The sequence below is a fragment of the Mobula birostris genome, chromosome 2 (assembly GCF_030028105.1).
Source record: "Mobula birostris isolate sMobBir1 chromosome 2, sMobBir1.hap1, whole genome shotgun sequence".
Taxonomy (NCBI): Eukaryota; Metazoa; Chordata; class Chondrichthyes; order Myliobatiformes; family Myliobatidae; genus Mobula; species Mobula birostris.
The window spans coordinates 108,764,492-108,785,124 of NC_092371.1; the positions used below are offsets into that span (position 1 = coordinate 108,764,492).

The 20,633-nt window shown below is 39.1% G+C and overlaps 1 protein-coding gene across 3 annotated transcripts in view; it reads right to left on the bottom strand.

Moving 5' to 3' along the window:
- Positions 1-421: 421 nt before the first annotated feature.
- Positions 422-20,633, bottom strand: part of atg5 (ATG5 autophagy related 5 homolog (S. cerevisiae)) — a 170,578-nt gene continuing 150,366 nt past the window's right edge. For all 3 annotated transcript variants that reach the window (XM_072246119.1, XM_072246118.1, XM_072246120.1), the window contains exon 8: positions 422-3,760. In XM_072246119.1, the coding sequence (XP_072102220.1) occupies positions 3,624-3,760 (137 nt within the window). In that variant the 3' untranslated portion in view covers positions 422-3,623. The remainder of the gene's footprint in view (positions 3,761-20,633) is intronic.

The following is a 20,633-nucleotide window of genomic DNA, read 5'->3' on the forward strand; positions in this document are numbered from 1 at the left end:
TCCATTCCATCTTTTCTGAGTTGCTGGCACAACCTGGCATATTGTTGAACCATCAGAAACAGGAGAAGGACAAGGTGCTGCCATACAATTCATGATTTGTTTGTAGATATGACTGAGCTGCACTCGGGAAATGATTTGCCCAAGGCTAACTACAGCTTAAGTGGGTTTCATTCAAGATTGTTGTGTAAAGCTCTGTTTTTAAACCATCAAATAAAACTTGGAATTATATCAAATCAAGTGACAGAACACTAAGCACCCTGTAATAACTTATTAATGAATGTACATAAACATTTAATTTGCAAAAATTGAAAATCATTTTTTAAAAAGTGTTTTAGCAAAAGACGCTATTTCACACATTTACAAAAACTCACATTTTTTAAAAGTATGTGAATATCAGTGGAAGATGCGCCAAAGACAAATATGAAATAAAGGCATTTTTATTATCAAAAGAGCTTGTTCTGTTGCATAATTAAAACATAATGAGTCTGCTGAAGAGTTACAAGTATTGCGTTACATTATTTCAAAATGTATACCACACATTAGAAGGAAACCTTCACTGTTCGAATCCAGTGGCACTAAGCAAACAAAATATTGTCTTAAATATTTTGTGTATACAGATTACAAAGGGATAATAATAACAAACTATGCTACTTTGCATTGATAAAAGATTTTATTGCACAGCAAGGTAGGGGCTTTTAATTTTCATTCAGAATATTAAACCTTTAAACAATCCCTACTACAAGTATTTCAACATGTATTTCAAATTAAAATGCACATTGTGCAGTTATCCAATCTACACAAAATATTGACAAAAATGACGAATGTTAAGGACAGTACCAGCAAGCATGCTTAAACAAAGACAAGCCATTCATTCGTCAGTGGTAAACTGATGTAAAACTTTATGGCCACATATGAAAGGGCCATATGTGAGGCTTAGTACTTTTTATGGGAACTATGATTAAATTTTCTCTGTCCAGTTGAGATGTAAACCACAAAAGTGGAAAACAGAACATGCAAGTAAATTAGTACTTGCTACCAATCATATGAGACATTCTCAAATTAATTACAAATACTTTATCTTGGATCTGGAACTTCCTTATCTTCAGAGTAAATAGCTCTCTCCAGTGATGGTGAATTTTAACTCTTTGCCCTTTTTGCTAAAAGCCCATTTGTATTCCCAAATGATAAATCTTACAAATAAATATTCAGACAGCAATTGTTTCAGGTAATTATTATAAACTGGTTTCTTCAAGAATTTTCAGGAAACGTATTGTTTGTCTGACAGTTGTCATCAGTTATACACTAGATTTCTAAATGCAAGACTCTCTGATTGTTTGTCATTCAAATTCCTCCACAGACAAGGTAAGCCCAAAATAAAGTTACCAACGTTTTGAAATATAACAAGCAAAATTTGGTAGATATTTTCCATGGTAAAACATAATTTAATAGTTAATTCAGTGAAAACATCCCTTGGCCTTTTTTCATGTGCAATCCCTGATTTAATAAAAATCATTCCATTTATTTACTCCATTCAGTATTACCCCTCACCCCCTCAAAAATCAAAACAACTTTTGGCCACAATGGTTAGATAATGTTTAGGGAAACAAATCACACATCATTTCCTAGACTGTCTTTATTAGGAACTCAGATCCATTTCCTGCACGTCACATAAAAAGCACCCGGAAGGGCATCAGCAAAGAGGATTGTTTATACTTCACCAGAGAATACTTCAGTCATCTGCACATGCAAATTATTGATAGTGGCTTTTATTTGGAGAAAGAAAGATGCTTGTACTACATGATTCTGCCAGAAATCTGCATTACAAAAGACATTCCTGAAAATGGTATATAGTCGAATTAAAGCAGTTAAGAAATTTGTCCTGTTATCTATCAATACAAATGTCATAAGAATATAAGAGTATTTAAAAATACCAAACGTGTCTAGTTTATGACCATGAATGCCAACAATTACACTAAACAAAACTCTGACTTTACATAAGGGCATCCTTTAACAGATAAAAACGTGGGGTGATTTAAAGATTTAATCCCAATAACCATAATACAGTGGATTCCGGTTAATTGGGGCACATTGGGACCAGTACATTTTGCCCCAGTTAAGCAACTGCTCCAATTAGCCGTATGGAAGTAGGTAAAAAGGCATAAAAAGACAAGCTACCATTTAACTGAGTAACAGAGTTTGTACTTAAATTAAATACAGAACAAATTAGAACACTACAAATAGTACTACAGTTCTAGAAAAAACTGTGTATTAGATCCTAATAGTTATCGATGGAGGAATTCATCCAGTGTACACTGCCATGTTCTTCTGACTCACTGTAAATGAACAAATTCAGTGCAGACACTTGGTGTAGACACTGGGCTGCCTTCATACAATGCTATTGATGATGGTATCCTCCAAATCCTCATTTTCATTGTAAAATTCAAAATGACTGGTGATAGCTTTAAATTCTTCATAGTTCCTAACTTGCTGAAGTAGTGTAATCTTTTCATTTTCATTCCTGGCCGTTTCCGGCAGCGCTAAGCCTGATTGCTTGAAACTGCAGTGATCAAGACTGTCTGAATCGTCTGATAGCTATTTCTCACCGATTACCAGTGACAGAAATCACTGCTTTTTGAACACAAGCGCATGCAACTGATGCTATTTAAAAATGATCGCTCTAAGCATAGTGTAGTGCCTAATGGCCACACAAGTTCACAAGTCTGACGCTAGTTAGAAACTGTTCACCACAGTCTTTTGCCCCAATTACATCCCAAATAAACAAAGGGAACCCCGGCTATTTTCTGGATTAGTTTTTGTTCTGTACAAATTGTCCCAAATAACCGATTAACCAGAATCCACTGTATAAATAGTTTACTGTTTCCTGTTGGTCACTATGATAATTTCAGGATCAGGAGGAGGATTGTACGAAGAAGGTAAAATGAATGAGGAAAGTAGAATGGAGAGAGCGAATGAGAGTAGAAAGGGAGGGATGAAGTGGGGTGAGGGGGAGGGAAGGGGATGGTAATGGGGCAGGGACGAAGGGGGAGCAGATGGGGAAGAATGGGGTGGGGGAGGGAGGGGCGGAGCAAAAGAGGGGGCAAGAGAGGAAGAGGGAATGAGTGTATTTGGAAGAAAAGAAATAAAAGATGGTGAAAGAATGAAAAATTTTGAAACATTTCTGCAAATCAGTATCTATTTGTTTTTCTGAGAGCTAGCATAATCCTTTGGAAAGTAAAAAAAAACTCTTTCCATACTCTCATACTGCAATTCAATCATGGTCACTTTTGGAAATACCCCTGTTTTATATGTTAATCAGAAATTAAGTGTTACGTGGTTCCGTTGCTTGATGCCTTAGAAAATATTATGTTGAACATTGTACAAGAAAAATGACACTAGTGGCCTTAAGAAGTTTTCATGTTGTGAGTGAGGTTTAATGACAACAGCAGGTTTATAATAGAGATACAAACTAGGATCAGTCACTTGTGGGATCTCTCCCTGTTAGGCTTGCAGCAGCGAGTATCTCTGATTCAAGTTGCTTCCAACAGGCTTTATGAAAGTGGAAAATAGCACTGCTTAGGCAAGTCCGGACAGGGTGATTGGCTTTGTTTGAGTTGCTTGCTTCCTCAGTCTCTCGGCACAGGAATGATACTAATGTGCAGGAAATTGTCTGGGTAGCTCAGGTGCTCACTAAGCCACTGCAAAGGTGTTTCCAGCATTGGTTCAATCCCATGAATGACTACTTGATATTGCTTCTCCACATCTAATTTAAACACAAACAAAACCAAGTTACATAAAACAGTGATTATACACATTTGCAAATTTGCAGAAAGATAGTACCATTATATTGTAGATACATGAAAAAGGAGCAGATAATAGTTCCTAGGCCTCGCAGATTGCACTCTTAATTTGAGATTTCCACCTGAAATATCAAAATGTAATGCATTTTGAAACATTGAGTCTTGTTGTTAAAAGCAGATTCTTACAGGTACATAGACGACAGAATCTGTAGATGCTGGGAATCCAAAGCAACACACACAAAATGCTGGAGGAACTCAGCAGGCTAGGCATCACCCATGGGAAAAAAGACCAAGCAGTCGACGTTTCGGGCACAGTCCTGATAAAAGGTCTCCACCCGAAATGTTGATTGTTTATTCTTTTCTATAGATGCTGCCTAACCTGCTGAGTTCCCCCAACATTTTGTGTGGGTTCATACAGGTAGGTTGCAAATATTCATATATAAGCATATAATGCACAAATTCTTCTCACAAACGCTTAACCAAACTAATCTTATTTAGATGTGGTATCATCTTTCTTAATATATACACAAACTCCTCACCGTACAGATTCTCACAACATTTTTCACTATGTTTATTTAAAAGTCATATTATTAGATTGGCAGCTTCTTAAAACTAGATTTACATTTGAAACTTCTATGAAACATTGTAAGGTCATGGAATAGACTGGTGAAGGCAAGGTCTACTAGAGTTTTGTGTGTGACTGAAGGCAGGTGAAGGGGAAAGAGGTGTGCGTGCGTGTGCATGCAAACTCTCATTGCAAGGACAGTTAATTCAACTTAACCACAGCAGAAGATGAGATATTCTGAAGGGATAGAGGAGGAGTGGAAGCTCAGTCTGCTGCTTAAAAATGGAAAAATTAACAAACTGAACATTCAGACAAATACACATAGGAGTCCAGGCGTGCAAAGAACTGCTTTAACTGAGAATTTCCCAAGAATTAGTAGGGAATTAAGAACAGAATACCAGACAGGTTATGTAGCTTAACTGGAAGTCTGGACAGTTTTGTTTAGATTCTGACAAATGATTAAACTTCATTCTATTCATTAGTAAAAGTTTATTTAATTGATTCCATCTATATGACAAACCACAGACTGACGTCTGTAGCCCATACATCATGGTGAAGGATTTTGCCATGGTAATTGCAGTTATAGCCAGTGGTCAGGTCCAAAAGGATTAACCAAACCAAGATACACCAAAGGGAGACATTAAACAGCTATTCTAAAAGAATAATTGTGGTCAATAGTATCTTAATCTCACAAGCAATATATGTAGCCTTAAAATAAATGTTTATATATACATGCACATACAAGGCCTAAGAACTTCTACCCTCTGACAGTGCAAAAGAAACAACTTCACTATATACATAATAAGCAAATTTATATTTTTTTTTAGAAATAACCAATTGCAAAACTACATATTAAAATGATTAAAAGTAAATCAAAGATCACTGTCACAACTTCTCTAATGGCATTTCTTCAAGTTCAAGTCTATTATCATCTGACTGTACATATACAACCAAATGATACAACGTTCCTCGGGACCACAATGCATGCATACAAAAAACACATGAAGCACAGGTAAATGGTACGATATGCAGTAAGCTCGCTGACCTAGTGAAAAGACCTTGGTGGTGGCAGGGCATTCATTAGTCTCACAGCCTGAGGGAAGAAGCTGTTACCCAATCTGGCAGTCCTAGTCCTGATATTTCTGTACCTTGTTTTTGATGGTAGTGGGTCAAAGAGATTGTGGAATGGGTGGTAGGGGTCCTCAACAAAGCTTGGGGCCATTTGTCTGCACATCTTCCTGTAAATGTCACAAATATGGTGGGAGAGAAACCCCAATGATCCTCTCAGCAGTTTTAACTATCCACTCTAGGGTCTTGTGGACTGATGCCTTGCAGCTTCTGTACCACACAATGATGCAGCCAGTCAAGACATACCCAATGGTGCTCCTGTAGAAAGTTATTAGAATGGGGGTAGGGAGCCTTGCACACTTCAGTCTCTTCAGAAAGTGTAGGTACTGCTGTGCCTTCTTGACTAGTGAGGAAGTGTTAGATCTCCAAAGGTTATACTGTGAAGGCCTCTATTATCCAGGCATTTTAGATTGATTTTGAATAGGCAAAGGATAATTCTAACAAGAGGTCAAACTTTATTATTTTGTTTACAGTGAGAGATCTTTGAGAAATACCAATCAGCATTTATATTATTTGCTTGAACTGCTTGCTTACAAAAAAAAATTTGACAGGATATTCAAAAATGCAGAGGATAATATTCTTGCTTATTCCATCCTAAGATAGTCACGGAAGCACAAATGCCTATCAAGTGACCTGAAACAGCAGCTAATCATAAACACAAGAAAATCTGCGGATGATGCAAATCCAAAGCAACACAAACAAAATGCTGGAGGAACTCAGCAGGTCAGGTACAATCTACATTTGGGGCCGAGACCCCTCTTTAGGACTGAGAAGGGAGGGGGTAGATGCCAGAATAAAAAGGGGGGAGGGTTAGCTGGAAGGTGATAGGTGAAGCCAGGTGGGTGACATGTTGGTCCATGGAATCCTCTTGTGCCAAGATGAGGCCACTCTCAGGGTGGAGGAGTGGAGGAGCAGAGGAGCAATACCTTATATTCCATCTGATGGTTTAATTCCCCTTCTGGTAAACCAATCCCCCCCCCCCCCCCACCTCTATCCCCACTCAGACCTTTTTCTCTTCTCATCTGCCTATACTTCCCCTTGGGTCCCTCCTCCTTCCCTTTCTCCTATGGTCCACTATTATCAGATTCCTTCTTCTCCAGCCCTTGACCTTTCCCACCCACCTGGTTTCACCTATCACCTTCCAGCTAGTCTCCTTCCACTCACACCTTTTTTTTTTATTGTGGCATCTTCCCCCTTCCTTCAGTCCTGAAGAAGGGTCTCTGCCCGAAATGTTGACTATCTATTCATTTCCATAGATGCTGCCTGACCTGCTAAGTTCCTCCAGCATTTTGCGTGGGTTGCTTTGGAAAAGCAGCTGAATGTTCCGTTACAAATCCAGGTTACTAATAAATCACTCATTCAAGACCAATTTACTCAATAGTCAAATCTGCATGACATAGCTGGTCCAAAAGAAGCCACCAAATATTTAATTATTTAATGATATTCATCCTATGCAACAGGTTCCGGAGGTGCAGCTGCAGGGTGAACAGCATAAAGATCTTTGACAAGAGGACAAGCGAGTACCATTGAGATTTCTCATGTGTCATTTTCAGTTATTTTTGAGTACATCTCAGTCTTGGTATATAACTTTTTTTTTGGAGTTTTGCCCAGAATGATTGTCTTTCAAGTGCTTCTTATATGAAACTTTGCAATAACAAGAAATTGTAGCAAGATTAGCTTAAAGGCAAATCAGGAATCACAATTCTCTCTCTTCAAATCTCTTCTGCTGAAGGGTTAATGGGCTCGAGTCATTTACTTTGGAACAGAGGAAGATAAGGAAGGCCTAACCACAGTGTATAAAATCATGACGGAGTTGAAAACCTGAGGCATACAGTACTGTGCAAAAGTCTTAGGCACAAATAAAAAAAATTCAGTAAATTGAAGATACTTCCAAAAAATAATGAAAAGTTTCTCAATATAAAAAAATACCATGAAGAGCAGTAAATGGTAAAAAACTAAATCAAATCAATTATTTCTGCCTTTAAAACTGCATCAATTCTCTTAGGTACACTGTGATGCAATTTTATAAGACATTCAGCTTGTAGATTGTTCCAAGTATCTTGCAGAATTTGCCACAGTTCTTCTGCAGACTTTGGCTGTCTCACCTGCTTCTGTCTCTCCAGGTAACCTCAATCAGCCTCGATGATGTTGAGATCAGGGCTCTGTGGAGGCTATACCATCTGAAACCACATAAAAACATCTAGGGCACCTAAGATCTTTGCACAGTACTGTACATCTAAAATGGTTGATAAAAGAATGAGAGAAATGAGCAAGAAGCATCACCTAGAGATTAGAGCAAAACACACAAAATGTTGGAGGAACTCAGCAGGCCAGGCAGCATCCAAGGAAATGAATAAATAGTCGACGTTTCGGGTTGAGACCCTTCTTCGTGACCCAGAGATTAGCTAGTGTCCAAGTGGTAGAAGCAGAAAACATTATGTGCACATGGTTCTGGAAGGTGTAACCAGCTCATTACTGACTGGTAGAGACACCACAAACCAAATGACTTCAATCAGTGATATGAATTGTCTGATTTGGACAGTTACTCATGACAGGGAATGGTTAAGCATGGCTGGCTTGTTTGAAAAAAAGAGATTGAGTCTAGATCTGAACTCATTAAATGCCTGTGATGCTTTATGTCTCATGTCTCAGACACATACAAGAAAACAAAGATCATTGCTGATCCTTCCCGTCCCTTGGCAGATTCAACATTCAGGATTGATTATCATTTCCCAAGCGTAAAGGAGAATAAAATAGTTCTTACTCTGGATCTGATGCAGCACACAAAAACAACTCAGTAAAATAAAGAACACAATAATAAAAAAAAACAATTAATCAATGTACAAAAGCTATCTTATGTATTTGTACTTATTGTATGTCAATAGTGATATTAAGCTTAGGAGTGTCTGTACCTAAGGTGACAGACAAGAAATTATATAGTGGTGCCCTCAATTTTAAATGACTTCCCACATCAGTATCTTGACATTCAATGCTTTTCCACTGATAAGAAATATCTTAACGCCTCCCCTGTAATGACTCCTAAGGATCTTATATATTTCATTATGATCATTCCTCATTATTCTAAAATCTAAAGAATGCAGATCTAAGTTCCTTGCTGTTCATGACAGGTCCTCCAACTCATCCCAGGAAGTAGCTGTGATTTTTTTTTTCTGTTCTGTGTTCAATGCTACCGCATCCTTTCTCAAATAATGGCATTAAAGCTGCACAAAGTACTCCAGGTGCAGCTTCAACAGCACTGCATAAGTCAAAACATTATTTGCCTTCCTAACTAGTTGGAAGGATACACTGCTGCCTCGGAACAGAATCCAGAGTTCCCAGTAAGCTGTCGCATGCCTCCAGTAGCGCCATCTTAAACTGGAAGCACTACTATCCAAACTGAGAAATACATAAAAAAAAAATCAAGAACCATTTCCAGTCTGTCCTTCTCACAGCAATTCAGATATCGTCATCCATTTTCTTTGCATTACATCTTCCTGTAGTGTGCTGACCAGAACTACATACGGTAAATTAGCAATGGTTAAACCTATGGGTCCTGCCCAAGTTCTCTGCAAGAAGACTTTTCAACCATGAGATGTCGCTGGTAAGTAGGATTAAAAGCGAATCCCAAGCAATTCTATACAGATACCAAAAGCAAACGCTGATAGGAACACTTAAGGATAAAGGAAGGAATGAGTGCTTGGTTGTACATGCTTTCAGGGTTTTACATCCTCTGCCTGATGAGAAAGGGGAGAAGAGTGACTGCCCTCTAGAAAGAACCACTCCCATCATTTCCTGAACATGGCAAAACATGGCAATATAGGGAAATAAGGTAGTGAAGAAGTCATACTACATTATAGCTCTCTTTTGCATTATTTGCTTAATTTAATTTTTATATTTCTTAATGTAATTTATAGTTTAAAAAAATTTGTACTGCATTGTACTGCTGCCGCAAAACAACACATGCCAGTGATATTAAACCTGATTCTGATTGTATTCTGAGGTCAAGGCATAGAATATAAGAGTTGGGATGTTTCGATGCAAGTTAACAAAACACTGGTTAAGCTGCACTTGGAGTGCTGTGTGCAATTCTGGTCAATACATTTAGGAAGAATGTGATTGTGCTGGCTTCACCAGGATGTTACCATGAATAGAAGAATTTAGTTGTGGAGAGAGGTTGCTTTGCTCTTCCATGGAGCAAAGGAGACTAGGGGAGACCTGATTTTAAAAAAAACATATAAACTTTTGAGAGACATAGATAGAACCTTTTTCCTGTGGTAGGAATTGCAAACATAAAGAGGCAAAGGTTGAGGTGGCAGAAATGAATTTTAAAGGGGAGCTGCAGGGAAAGTTGCTTTCTTAAAAAAAACATTTATTGGCTGATATCTGAAATGAAGCTGCCAACAGAGGTTATGGAATCAGATAGAATCACTACATTTAAGAGACATTTTGATAGGCACTTGAACAGGCAAGTATAAAAACATATGGACCTAATACTGGTAAATGGGATGAGTGGAGATGGCCAGAAAATGTTTTTACAGCATTTTCCCAAATACAGCTGTTGGGGCTAACTGGTTTATAGTTTCCAGCTTTCCTTCTCTGTTGAATAAGGTGTTACATTTATGGATTTCCAGTCCCCTGGGATCTTTCCAATATCCACGCCATCTGACAGCCATGAATTTACTGAATGGTGGAGCAGGCATGAAGTGGCAAGGTCACTTGCTCTAAATTCACATGATCATATAAATCTGAAGTCATTTATAAACTGCCAAGGGAGCTCTCCACTGTCATCCTGGTTGCAGTGTACATCCCATGCACATTTAATGTCAGGATGGCACTGGAGGAGCTGAGCCCTGTGATCAACAAGAAATGAGACAGTGCACCTTGATGCCTTTCTGACCATTGCAGGGCACTACAACCAGCTCAGCTTAAAAAAAATCTTTGACAAACTACCACCAACATATGGAACCGGGGGAGCCAACACAATTCATCATTATTAAATTACCATCCAGGATGCTTACCGTGTCACCCCATGCCCACACTTTGGCAAGTCCAATCACCTGGCATTACTTCATGCTGTCCTGGGACCAGCATGTTTCATCACAAAGGTGGCACGTTTATTTTCTGAGAAGTTTGTGTAGACTCAGCTGGCCACCACAAACTTTGATTAACTTTTATTGATGCACATTGGAGAGTATCCTAACTGGTTGCTTCATGGCCTGGTATGCAAAGACCAATGGAATGATAGAAGCTAGATAAAATGCTGCAGACAGTCCAGTCCATCACAGACAAATCACGCACCTCCCCACCCCCCACTGAGTATATCTACATGGAGCGCTGTCACAAGAGATCACCATCCCTCATCAAACGCCCCCCTGTTCTCACTATCCAGAGTTATAGAAAGCTTAATTCCCACACTGCAGTTTCAGGAACATAAACCATTCAGCAACTGACACTGTTGTGCAGCGGTTAGCTGAGCTCTATTACAGCAGCAGAGACCTGGGTTCAATTCCTGTTTGCACGTTCTCCGTGCTTGCGTGGGTTTCCTCTGGTTGCTCTCGTATCCACCCCCATTCCAGAGATGCACAGGTTAGAAGGTCAGTTGGTCATGTGGGTGCAATTGGGCGCCATGGACTCCTTGGGCCAGAAGTGCCTGCTACTGTGCTGTATCTCTAAATAAAAACACAATAAACCTTCAGGCCGTGTGCTTAACTTCAACCGCCACTACTCTGAACTGATTTCACTACCTACAGACTCACATTCGAGGACTCTTTACAACTCTGGTTCTCAATAATTATTTTTATTTGCAGTTTTTCTTCTTTTGTATATCATTTCAGAGGATCCGTCCTGGAGCAAATGTCTTTACAAAGAAGGCAAGGCAGCATCTCTGCTTTCTTAGAACTTTGTGCAGATTTGGCATGTCATCTAAAATTTTGACAGGTCTATGAATTTGGAGATGAGCTTACTTGGAATTATGTTATTGAAGGGGCAGAGTTGTAGCTATTCAACATTCAACTTAGGAATCAAATGTAATGAGAAGCACTACAAATTCCGTTTCTGGATTCCACTAATTAATCTCATGCTTGTACAGAAAACCTATTTCTGTAAGTCTGAGTACATAAAGGTTCCATTCCGTCAGACAAATACATTTCCACGAGGAATACACTAGCCCGTTAAATTAATATTAAGGCTTGAAGGAGATATGGGGATGTCAGAGAGACTTTAGACCATATCTCCGTGATGTGTCTATCGATGGCAAAGCGCCTGTCGTTAGCCAAAACAAAGTACATAATGAAACCAATCTTCACATTGAAAACATGAGAAAGCCTGCAGATACTGGAAATCCAAAGCAACACAAACAAAATGATGGAGGAAATTAGCAGGTCAGGCAACATCCTGAAGGATTTCAGCCCAAAACAGTGACTGTTTACTCATTTCCATAGATGCTGCCTGACCTGCTGAGCTCCTCCAGCAATTTTTGTGTTATTTCACATTGGAAACTTTTTTTTTGGAGGGCTGCACATTATTAATAAAACATCAGAAGGTAAAAAAACTCAATTTTGGATATTCTAGTCTCTCTGATAGGTATGATGATATGAGTCCTGACTTGGGGGATTTCTATGGGACCGCACTCACTGCAGCTGGCTGTTGATGTCTGCCATCTACTGATGGTTCACTGACATTACAGTGAGTAAAATGCATCAGGATTTTACGCATGTACTACTACTACTACGTCAACTCAGGCCTAGGGGGCCGGCGTCGGGCAAGGTAAGGTACGCATGTCCTCCTCCTTTAAACGGAGTCCCTTCCTTTGGCAAGTATGTCTGCTGGACTCTCAGTAAACTAGGAAACCTATTTAGTGTCATATCATAAGGCATTGGATAATACTGAACAATGACACTAAAAAATGTGATCAATATAAATGGGTCAGCGTGAATTCAGAGAGCCAAATGATCTCTATGAATAACTCTGATTCATAAAATGGTTTTCTGATTTGTTTAATAATAATTCTCAGTTCCTCTTGCTTGCTATATTGAGAAGCTTTTTTAGTGGTTATATAGTTTATTATTATATGAATATGTATGTACAGGTGTAATGAAAAACTTCTTTGCAGCAGCATGACAAGCACGTAGCATCATAAAAACATTCACCAGAAAACCATAAATTATACATAATTTTTTTTACAAGAAAGAACGCATTATAACAGAAAAAGAAGTCCATTCTTAATGCAAAGTAATCAAAAGTGATCATAGCTTTGCCAAAATATTCCCGGTGCTGTCTGTAAGGATTTGTACTTCTCTCTCTGACGACATGGGTTTCCTCTGGGTCCTCTGGTCTCCTCCTACAGGTTAATTGGTCAATGTAAATTGTTCTGTGATTAGGCTAGGGTTATATTGGGGATTGTGGGCAGCACAGCTTGAAGGCCTATTCTGCACTGCACCTCAAGAAACAGATAAATACATAATACCTACATTAACTAATGTTGATGCTGCACCCTGCAGAGAGGCCAGGATAACGTCAGATATCTTTCTGCAAGGATGTACAAATGAATGACAGCAACAGTGAATGAGTGAAACCAGAATCATTTCCTTTTTTGAAAGTATCCCGATGTCAGCAATTCTAACACACGGGAAGCTAAGACACTGCAGAGAGTAGTGGTTAAAGCCAGATCCAGCTTTCCTTATCATTGACAGCACAGGTATCTGTGCTTTAAGAAGACTTCTATCATCTTGGTAGCTAAGAAAAATAAGGTAATATGCCTCAACAGCTACCGCCTGGTGGTTCTGAAATCCACCATCGTGAAATGTTTCAAGGGGCTACAGCCTCCTAGACAAAATAAACCCAATGTAATTTACCTACCACCAAAAACAAGTTCACTGTAAGCTATCTCCCTGGCCCTACCCTTACCTCTGGAACATCTAGATGGAAAGACACCTACTAATAAGACTACTGTTAATTGACTACATGCTGCCTTCAGTACTATAATTCCAAGAAAACTCATCTCCAAATTTCTAGACCTGAGACTTAATATTCCAAGTTCAAAGTGAATTTATCATCAAAATGTGTATATATTACCATAGAGTTCATTGAGATTCATTTTCTTACAGGCACTTACAGAAAAATAAATAGAATTTACAAAAAAATACATAAAGATTGACTAACAACCGGTGTGCAGAAGACAAATTCTGTAAATAAAACAAATTACACTGAGAACATGAGTTATGAAGACTCCTTTTAAAAAAGTCTGTAGGTTGTAGAATTAGTTCAGAGCCTGTTAGTAATAGCGAGAAGACAGCAAGGCCTGGATAGTGATAGTGAGGGGTCTTTGATGACAGATGCTGCTTTCTTGTGTCAGCATGCCATGTACTCAACAGAGGGAAGGGCTTTGCTTGTGATGGGTTGGGCTGTATCCACCACTTTTCCATTTCCAAATTTATTTCCATATCCGTCCATGATATAGCCAGTTAGGATACCCTCCACCGTGCATCCATGTTTGTCAATGTTTCTGGTGACATGCTAAATCTATGGAAACTTTTAAGAAATTAAGAGGTGTTGCCATCCCTTCTTTGCAATGGCATTTACATGCTGGTCCAAGGACAGATGCTCTGATGAAAAGTTTCTGAGGACTGACTCACGGACCTCTACCTTCTTCCTCCTGTAGTCTATAATCAACTCTTTGGTTTAGCTGATGCTGAGTGACGGTACCACACAACCAGGTTTTCAATCTTCTTCCGATATGCTGATTCGCCACCACCTTTGTAATTCCCTTTGTTATCCTCAACAATAGCGTCCAATTAGGCTGCATCTTCAGTCCCGACTCCCTATACACTCACAAATCCATGGTCGGATTCTGCTAATTTACTGTGAGGTTCAGTATTTCACTACAGCAAGATATTCATACCTTGGGCTCATCTTGAAAGTAGTTCTGAATTCTAGGCACAAGTAGATCATGCTTTGAATTTTTGTTTTCATTTACTTGGGGCTTGGTGCAGCACTTATTGTCTATGTTTAATATTAAAATATTTATGATTAAGAGCACTTGTAACGCAGAGGTACTGCAGGCAAGCCCTGATCCATAACTACTTTCCATTGCGGAACATTACAGGGGGTAAATTACCAAACACTGGTTAACTGCTATGTGCTTTTTTTATTGGCTAGATTACAAATGCACAAAAAGTGCAGTTTTTATATTTGTTTATATGGTGGTGCAATGCAAAAGAATTGGACACACTCCAAAAATTAATCAAAAATCAGTTCAGTATCTGAAGGAATCTCTTCCCATCGTACAAAGATAAATAAGATAGTTCAATTGAGTTAGCTTGCATATTCATTATATACCAAACCAACCAGAGTTGAAGAATTTTAGGAAAGCAGGTCAAAATGAGAAAGCAATCAACATCTTTTTAGCTGATTTCTGAAAATAATTAATCAAGACTAACAAGCACAGTAACATTACTTCCAGAAACAAAAAGGAAATAATACCTTCAAATCCATGTTATTTCATGCTTGTTATTTATTTCTATTTATTTATAAATGCATTTGCACAGTTTGTTGTTCATCGATCCTGTTTAGTTACTGTTCTATAGATTTGCTGAGTATGCCCACAGGAAAAAGAATCTCAGGGTTGTATACTCTGATAATAAATTTTACTTTGAACTTTGATGTTGCTTTGATAACTACTTTAGTCATTGTCTCAATTTCTTTAATAAATGGATTGCTGCTGGAAATAAGTACTTGATCAGAACTAAATCAAATTATGAAAATTAAACAAGAAATTGCTTAAATTTATCTAGTACATTTGAATTAAATCCCCAAAACAGTGCTTTATATCAGAAATGTGCACCTCCATTAAATTTGATGAGGGTTGGAAATACTTTATACTGAAAGTCATGCCATTTGGTTGCTAGCAAGCTCAAAATTGAGCCGACCCCTGTTGCATTTCCCTTTTAGTATGCTCATCTGTAATGACGACTTGGTTGTTGAGAAATACCAATAAGGTTTAAGAAGCATGCCAGGAAGGAGTAAAATAGCCAAAATGAGTCAGTCGCTTCTATGAAACAAAGCAGATATCCTGTTGAAAGAGTATAGCACACATACTGTGCTTAATGAAAATGTCCTAGTTTATCAGCCACTGCTGCATACTTTTAACCCAATCCTGCCAATATCAAGGGCATAAAATGGCAAAGCCAAAAAAAAACCTCACTGCACAGCAAATATAACAAGATAAGTAGATCTTTTGCTTAGTCCCCAAAATCAAGGAACTTGAGTTAAAATGCCGTTTTTCCAATGTTTTTCAGTTAAAGGGGGCAAAACAGGGCTTTCTCTTCACCACTTACACCTCGGACTTCAACTACTGCACAGAGTCTTGTCACCTTCAGAAGTTTTCGGATGACTCTGCCATAGTTGGATGCATCAGCAAGGGAGATGAGGCTGAGTACAGGGCTACGGTAGGAAACTTTGTCACATGGTGTGAGCAGAATTATCTGCAGCTTAATGTGAAAAAGACGAAAGAGCTGGTGGTAGACTTGAGGAGGGCTAAGGCACCAGTGACCCCCGTTTCCATCCGGGCCGGGGGGGGGGTGGTGTCAGTGTGGACATGGTGGAGGATTACAAATATCTGGGGATATGAATTGACAATAAACTGGACTGGTCAAAGAACACTGAGGCTGTCTACAAGAAGGGTCAGAGTCGTCTCTATTTCCTGAGGAGACTGAGGTCCTTTAACATCTGTCAGACGATGCCGAGGATGTTCTACGAGCCTGTGGTGGCCAGTGCTATCATGTTTGCTGCTGTGCGCTGGGGCAGCAGGCTGAAGGTAGCAGACATCAACAGAATCAACAAACTCATTCGTAAAGCCAGTGATGTTGTGGGGATGGAACTGGACTCTCTGACGGTGGTGTCTGAAAAGAGGATGCTGTCCAAGTTGCATGCCATCTTGGACAATGTCTCCCATCCACTACATAATGGACTGATTGGGCACAGGAGTACATTCAGCCAGAGACTCATTCCTCCGAGATGCAACACTGAGCATCATAGGAAGTCATTCCTGCCTGAGGCCATCAAACGTTACAACTCCTCCCTTGGAGGGTCAGACACCCTGAGCCAATAGGCTGGTCCTGGACTTATTTCCTGGCATAATTTACATATTACTATTTAATTATTTATGGTGCAACTGTAACGAAAACCAATTTCCCTTGGGATCAATAAAGTATGACTATGACTAAATGACCATAAAATTACAGAGTTAATAAGTCTACATATACAGCTTTATTGGGCTTCAATATTTCTGATGGCAATTGTTGTGTTCTTTATATTCATACTAATAAAGAATGAATAATAAAGAATACTAATAAATGATGAGTTACTAATAAAGAATAATCTTCTGGAAGAAATAGAACTTTTATTTAACAACAACCACAACGTGTTTACAATACCATGTTTCTTGATCTTTCTACCATCCCTGCGCATGCTCACAACTCTCTCCAATCACATTCTTACACGTTATAGCACATCTTCCTTTCCTTAAAAAGAAAAACAATTAGCAACATTGACCAGAGCAAATGCATAATTTAACTTGTCTCTATCAGTCTTTCTGGGGGTTTATGAACATGAGTAGACCTTCTAAGTGGTTCACACAGTTCTTGTGTTTCGTTATTATTTCCATGTTTTGTCTGGTCTGTGTCAGTTAACTGAAACTCTGAAGCTGGCTCTTTCTTGAGGTCTTTGCGATTTCTTCTTAACACTGCTCCTTCTTCTGTTTGGACCATGTATGATCTGGGTTGTACTTCTTCAAGTACTGTAGCTTGCTGTGTCCATGTGTTCATTTTGTCTTGTATCCTTACTTCACCTCCTTGGTGCAGTTCAGGTAATGGATGAGAACATCTGTCAAAGTATGTTTTCGGCTTTGCTTTGTGTTATCTTTCCACCATTTCACTTGTTCACCCTCTGTTCTCAGAAGGCTCTCATCTATTGGCAGATTGGATCTCAAACGGTGTCCCATCAAGAGCTGAGCAGGTGAAATTCCACATTCAAGTGGAGTACTGCGATAGGCTAACAAAACTTTATAAAAATCACCTCCACTATCTTTTGCTTTGTGCATCAGTTTCTTGATAGTTCCTACTGACTTCTCAACTAATTCATTAGACTGAGGGAAAAATGGACTAGATTTTTTATGAACAAAGCCGCATTCATGAGCAAAATGTCTCATGCATTCACCATTGAATTGTGGACCATTGTCTGTGAAAACTTCATCAGGTGCACCAAGTCTGAAAAAAACTGATTTCATGCATGTAATTACGTTCTCTGCTGTTGTTCTGCTGCTCAGACCACATACTTCAGGATACAATGAGTAGTAATCTGTTATTAATAGATAATCTTTGTTGTCAGTTACAAAAAGATCAACGCCTACCTTCTGATAAGGTCGCTGAGGACTAGGATGTGGATGCAGTGGCTCCTGAGGGTTGCTAGGTTGGTATTTAAGGCATATTTGACAAGAAGACACTAATTCTGCAATTTCTTGATCCATCCTGGGCCAAAACATCACTTCCCGCTCCCTTCTCTTCCATTTTTCAATACCTGGGTGACCTTCATGAATTTCCCCAGCATTTCTTTTCAGAGACTTTTAGGAATCACAATTCTGCTGCCTTTGTACAATATCCCATCCACAACAGAGAGTTCACATCTGTGGCTCCAATATTCTTGTACTTCTGAGGTACAGCCATGCTTATTATCTGGCCATCCATCCATCAGCACTTGTATTACCTGACTGAGAATTTTGTCCTTCTGTCTCAAGATGCAGCAGTTCCAACTTTTCGGGAGCAACCGGTACAGTCTCTATGATCATATCAACAAATGCCTGAACATCAACAGCGTCCCTGTGACTGTCTTTTGTTCTTGGATTCCCAGCTCCGGAAAGTGTGAGAGCCGTGTGCATGAATTTTACAGGTGTGTATGACACATTCAATACATATCTTTGCGTTTTGATCATCATTCGCTGAATTTGCAAAGGATAGTCTTTAAAGGTTTGTGAACCAATGCAATCAGAGGCTTATGATCAGTTTCAACATCAATAGATTGCCCTGACACAAAATGAAGAAATCTCTCACAAGCAAACATAATGCTGAGCAATTCTTTTTCAATTTGGGCATACGTTGTTTCTGGATCAGATAATGAATGAGATACTGATCAACATGCTGCTGAGTTGAGACACCGATTAAAACATGCGAGTTTGGGGAACTGACAGACTCTCTCATTAAAGACAGAATTGTTTGTGGCATTCTGGATAATGGTCTGAGAGAAAGACTGTTAAGAGAACAAGACTTAGACTTGGAAAAAGCTTTGATGCTCAACAAAGCTTCAGAAACCGTGACACCACAGGCTAAAGAACTTTTCATTGAGACCTGCAACGCAGACACTGCAAGGGAGCGTGAACATATTAGCAAAAATAATAAAACGATAACAAAACCGACAGAGAGCAAGACGTCATCTGAGAGAAAAAATCTATGTGATCGCTGTGGGCGGCAGCATCGGCCAAAACAGTGTCCAGCGTATGGGAAAATGTGCAACGACTGCGGTAAGAGTAATCATTTTTCACACTGTTGCAGTAGTAGAAAGAAAATAAAACAAGTAAATGCAGTGCTGGAAAATGAAGTGGAGGAGTTTTATATAGATGTGCTTTGTGAAAACAAACAAAGTAAGAATGACTGGACTATTCCATTCCTGAGGAGACTGAGGTCCTTTAACATCTGTCGGACGATGCTGATGATGTTCTACAAGTCTGTGGTAGCCAGTGCGATCATGTTTGCTGTTGTGTGCTGGGGCAGCAGGCTGAGAGTAGCAGACACCAACAGTATCAACAAACTCATTCGTAAGGCCAGTGATGTTGTGGGGATGGAACTGGACTGTCTGACGCTGGTGTCTGAAAAGAGGATGCTGTCCAAGTTGCATGCCATCTTGGACAATGTCTCCCATCCACTACAATCTGTACTGGTTGGGCACAGGAGTACATTCAGCCAGAGACTCATTCCACCGAGATGCAACACTGAGCGTCATAGGAAGTCATTCCCGCCTGTGGCCATCAAACTTTACAACTCCTCCTTTGGAGGGTCAGACACCCTGAGCCAATACATTGGTCCTGGACTTAGTTCCTGGCTTAATTTACATATTACTATTTAATTATTTATGGTTTATTACTATTTAATTATTTATGGTGCAACTGTAATGAAAACCAATTTCCCCCAGGATCAATAAAGTATGACTATGACTATGACATTGCAAGTGAACCAAAACAATATTCTGTTTAAACTTGATACTGGAGCACAAGTAAATGTTCTTGCAGAATCTGAGTTTAATGCATTAATGCCAAGACCAAAGTTGCATAAGACAAATATAAAAGTGACTGGGTATTCAGGTGTAGACATTCCAGTTAAAGGAACACGTGTGGCAAAAGCATCACACAAAAATATTGTGCACACACTTTCATTTGTGGTGGTGCCAAAGTATGTACAGTCAACACTGGGTTTATCTGCCTGTGACAGACTGAATTTGGTGAAAAGAGACAGTCCTGGACAGTGACACAGAGTCAGAATACAGTGACTTGATGGAAGAGTATGAGGACTTGTTCAAAGGGCTTGGTTGTCTTCCAGGAGAGCACATGATTAAAATTGACAACATCGTGCCACCTGTAGTACATCCATGTAGAAAAGTGCCTTTTGCATTACATCATCAACTGAAAACAGAGAATGGAATGGCTATGAGTCATAAAAAAATTGATGCAACCGAATGCATGGGTCAATTCGCTTGTCATTGTTGATAAGAAAAATGGAAAACTGAGAATTTGCTTAGATCCAAGAAACTTGAATCGAGCCATTAAAATAGAGCATTTCAAATTGCCTACTCATGAAGAATTTATGTCACAGTTTGCTAATGCAAAGTATTTCAGTAAATTAGATGCATCCTCTGGATTCTGGCAACTTAAACTAGATGAACCGAGTTCAAAGTTGTGTACCTTTAACACTCTTTTTGCCAGATACTGTTTTTTTCAGCTTTCGTTGGGAATTGCATCAGCTCCTGAAGTGTACCATAAAACCATTCACATGTTATATGAGCACATTGAGAGCATGAATACTTCCATGGACGATATTGTT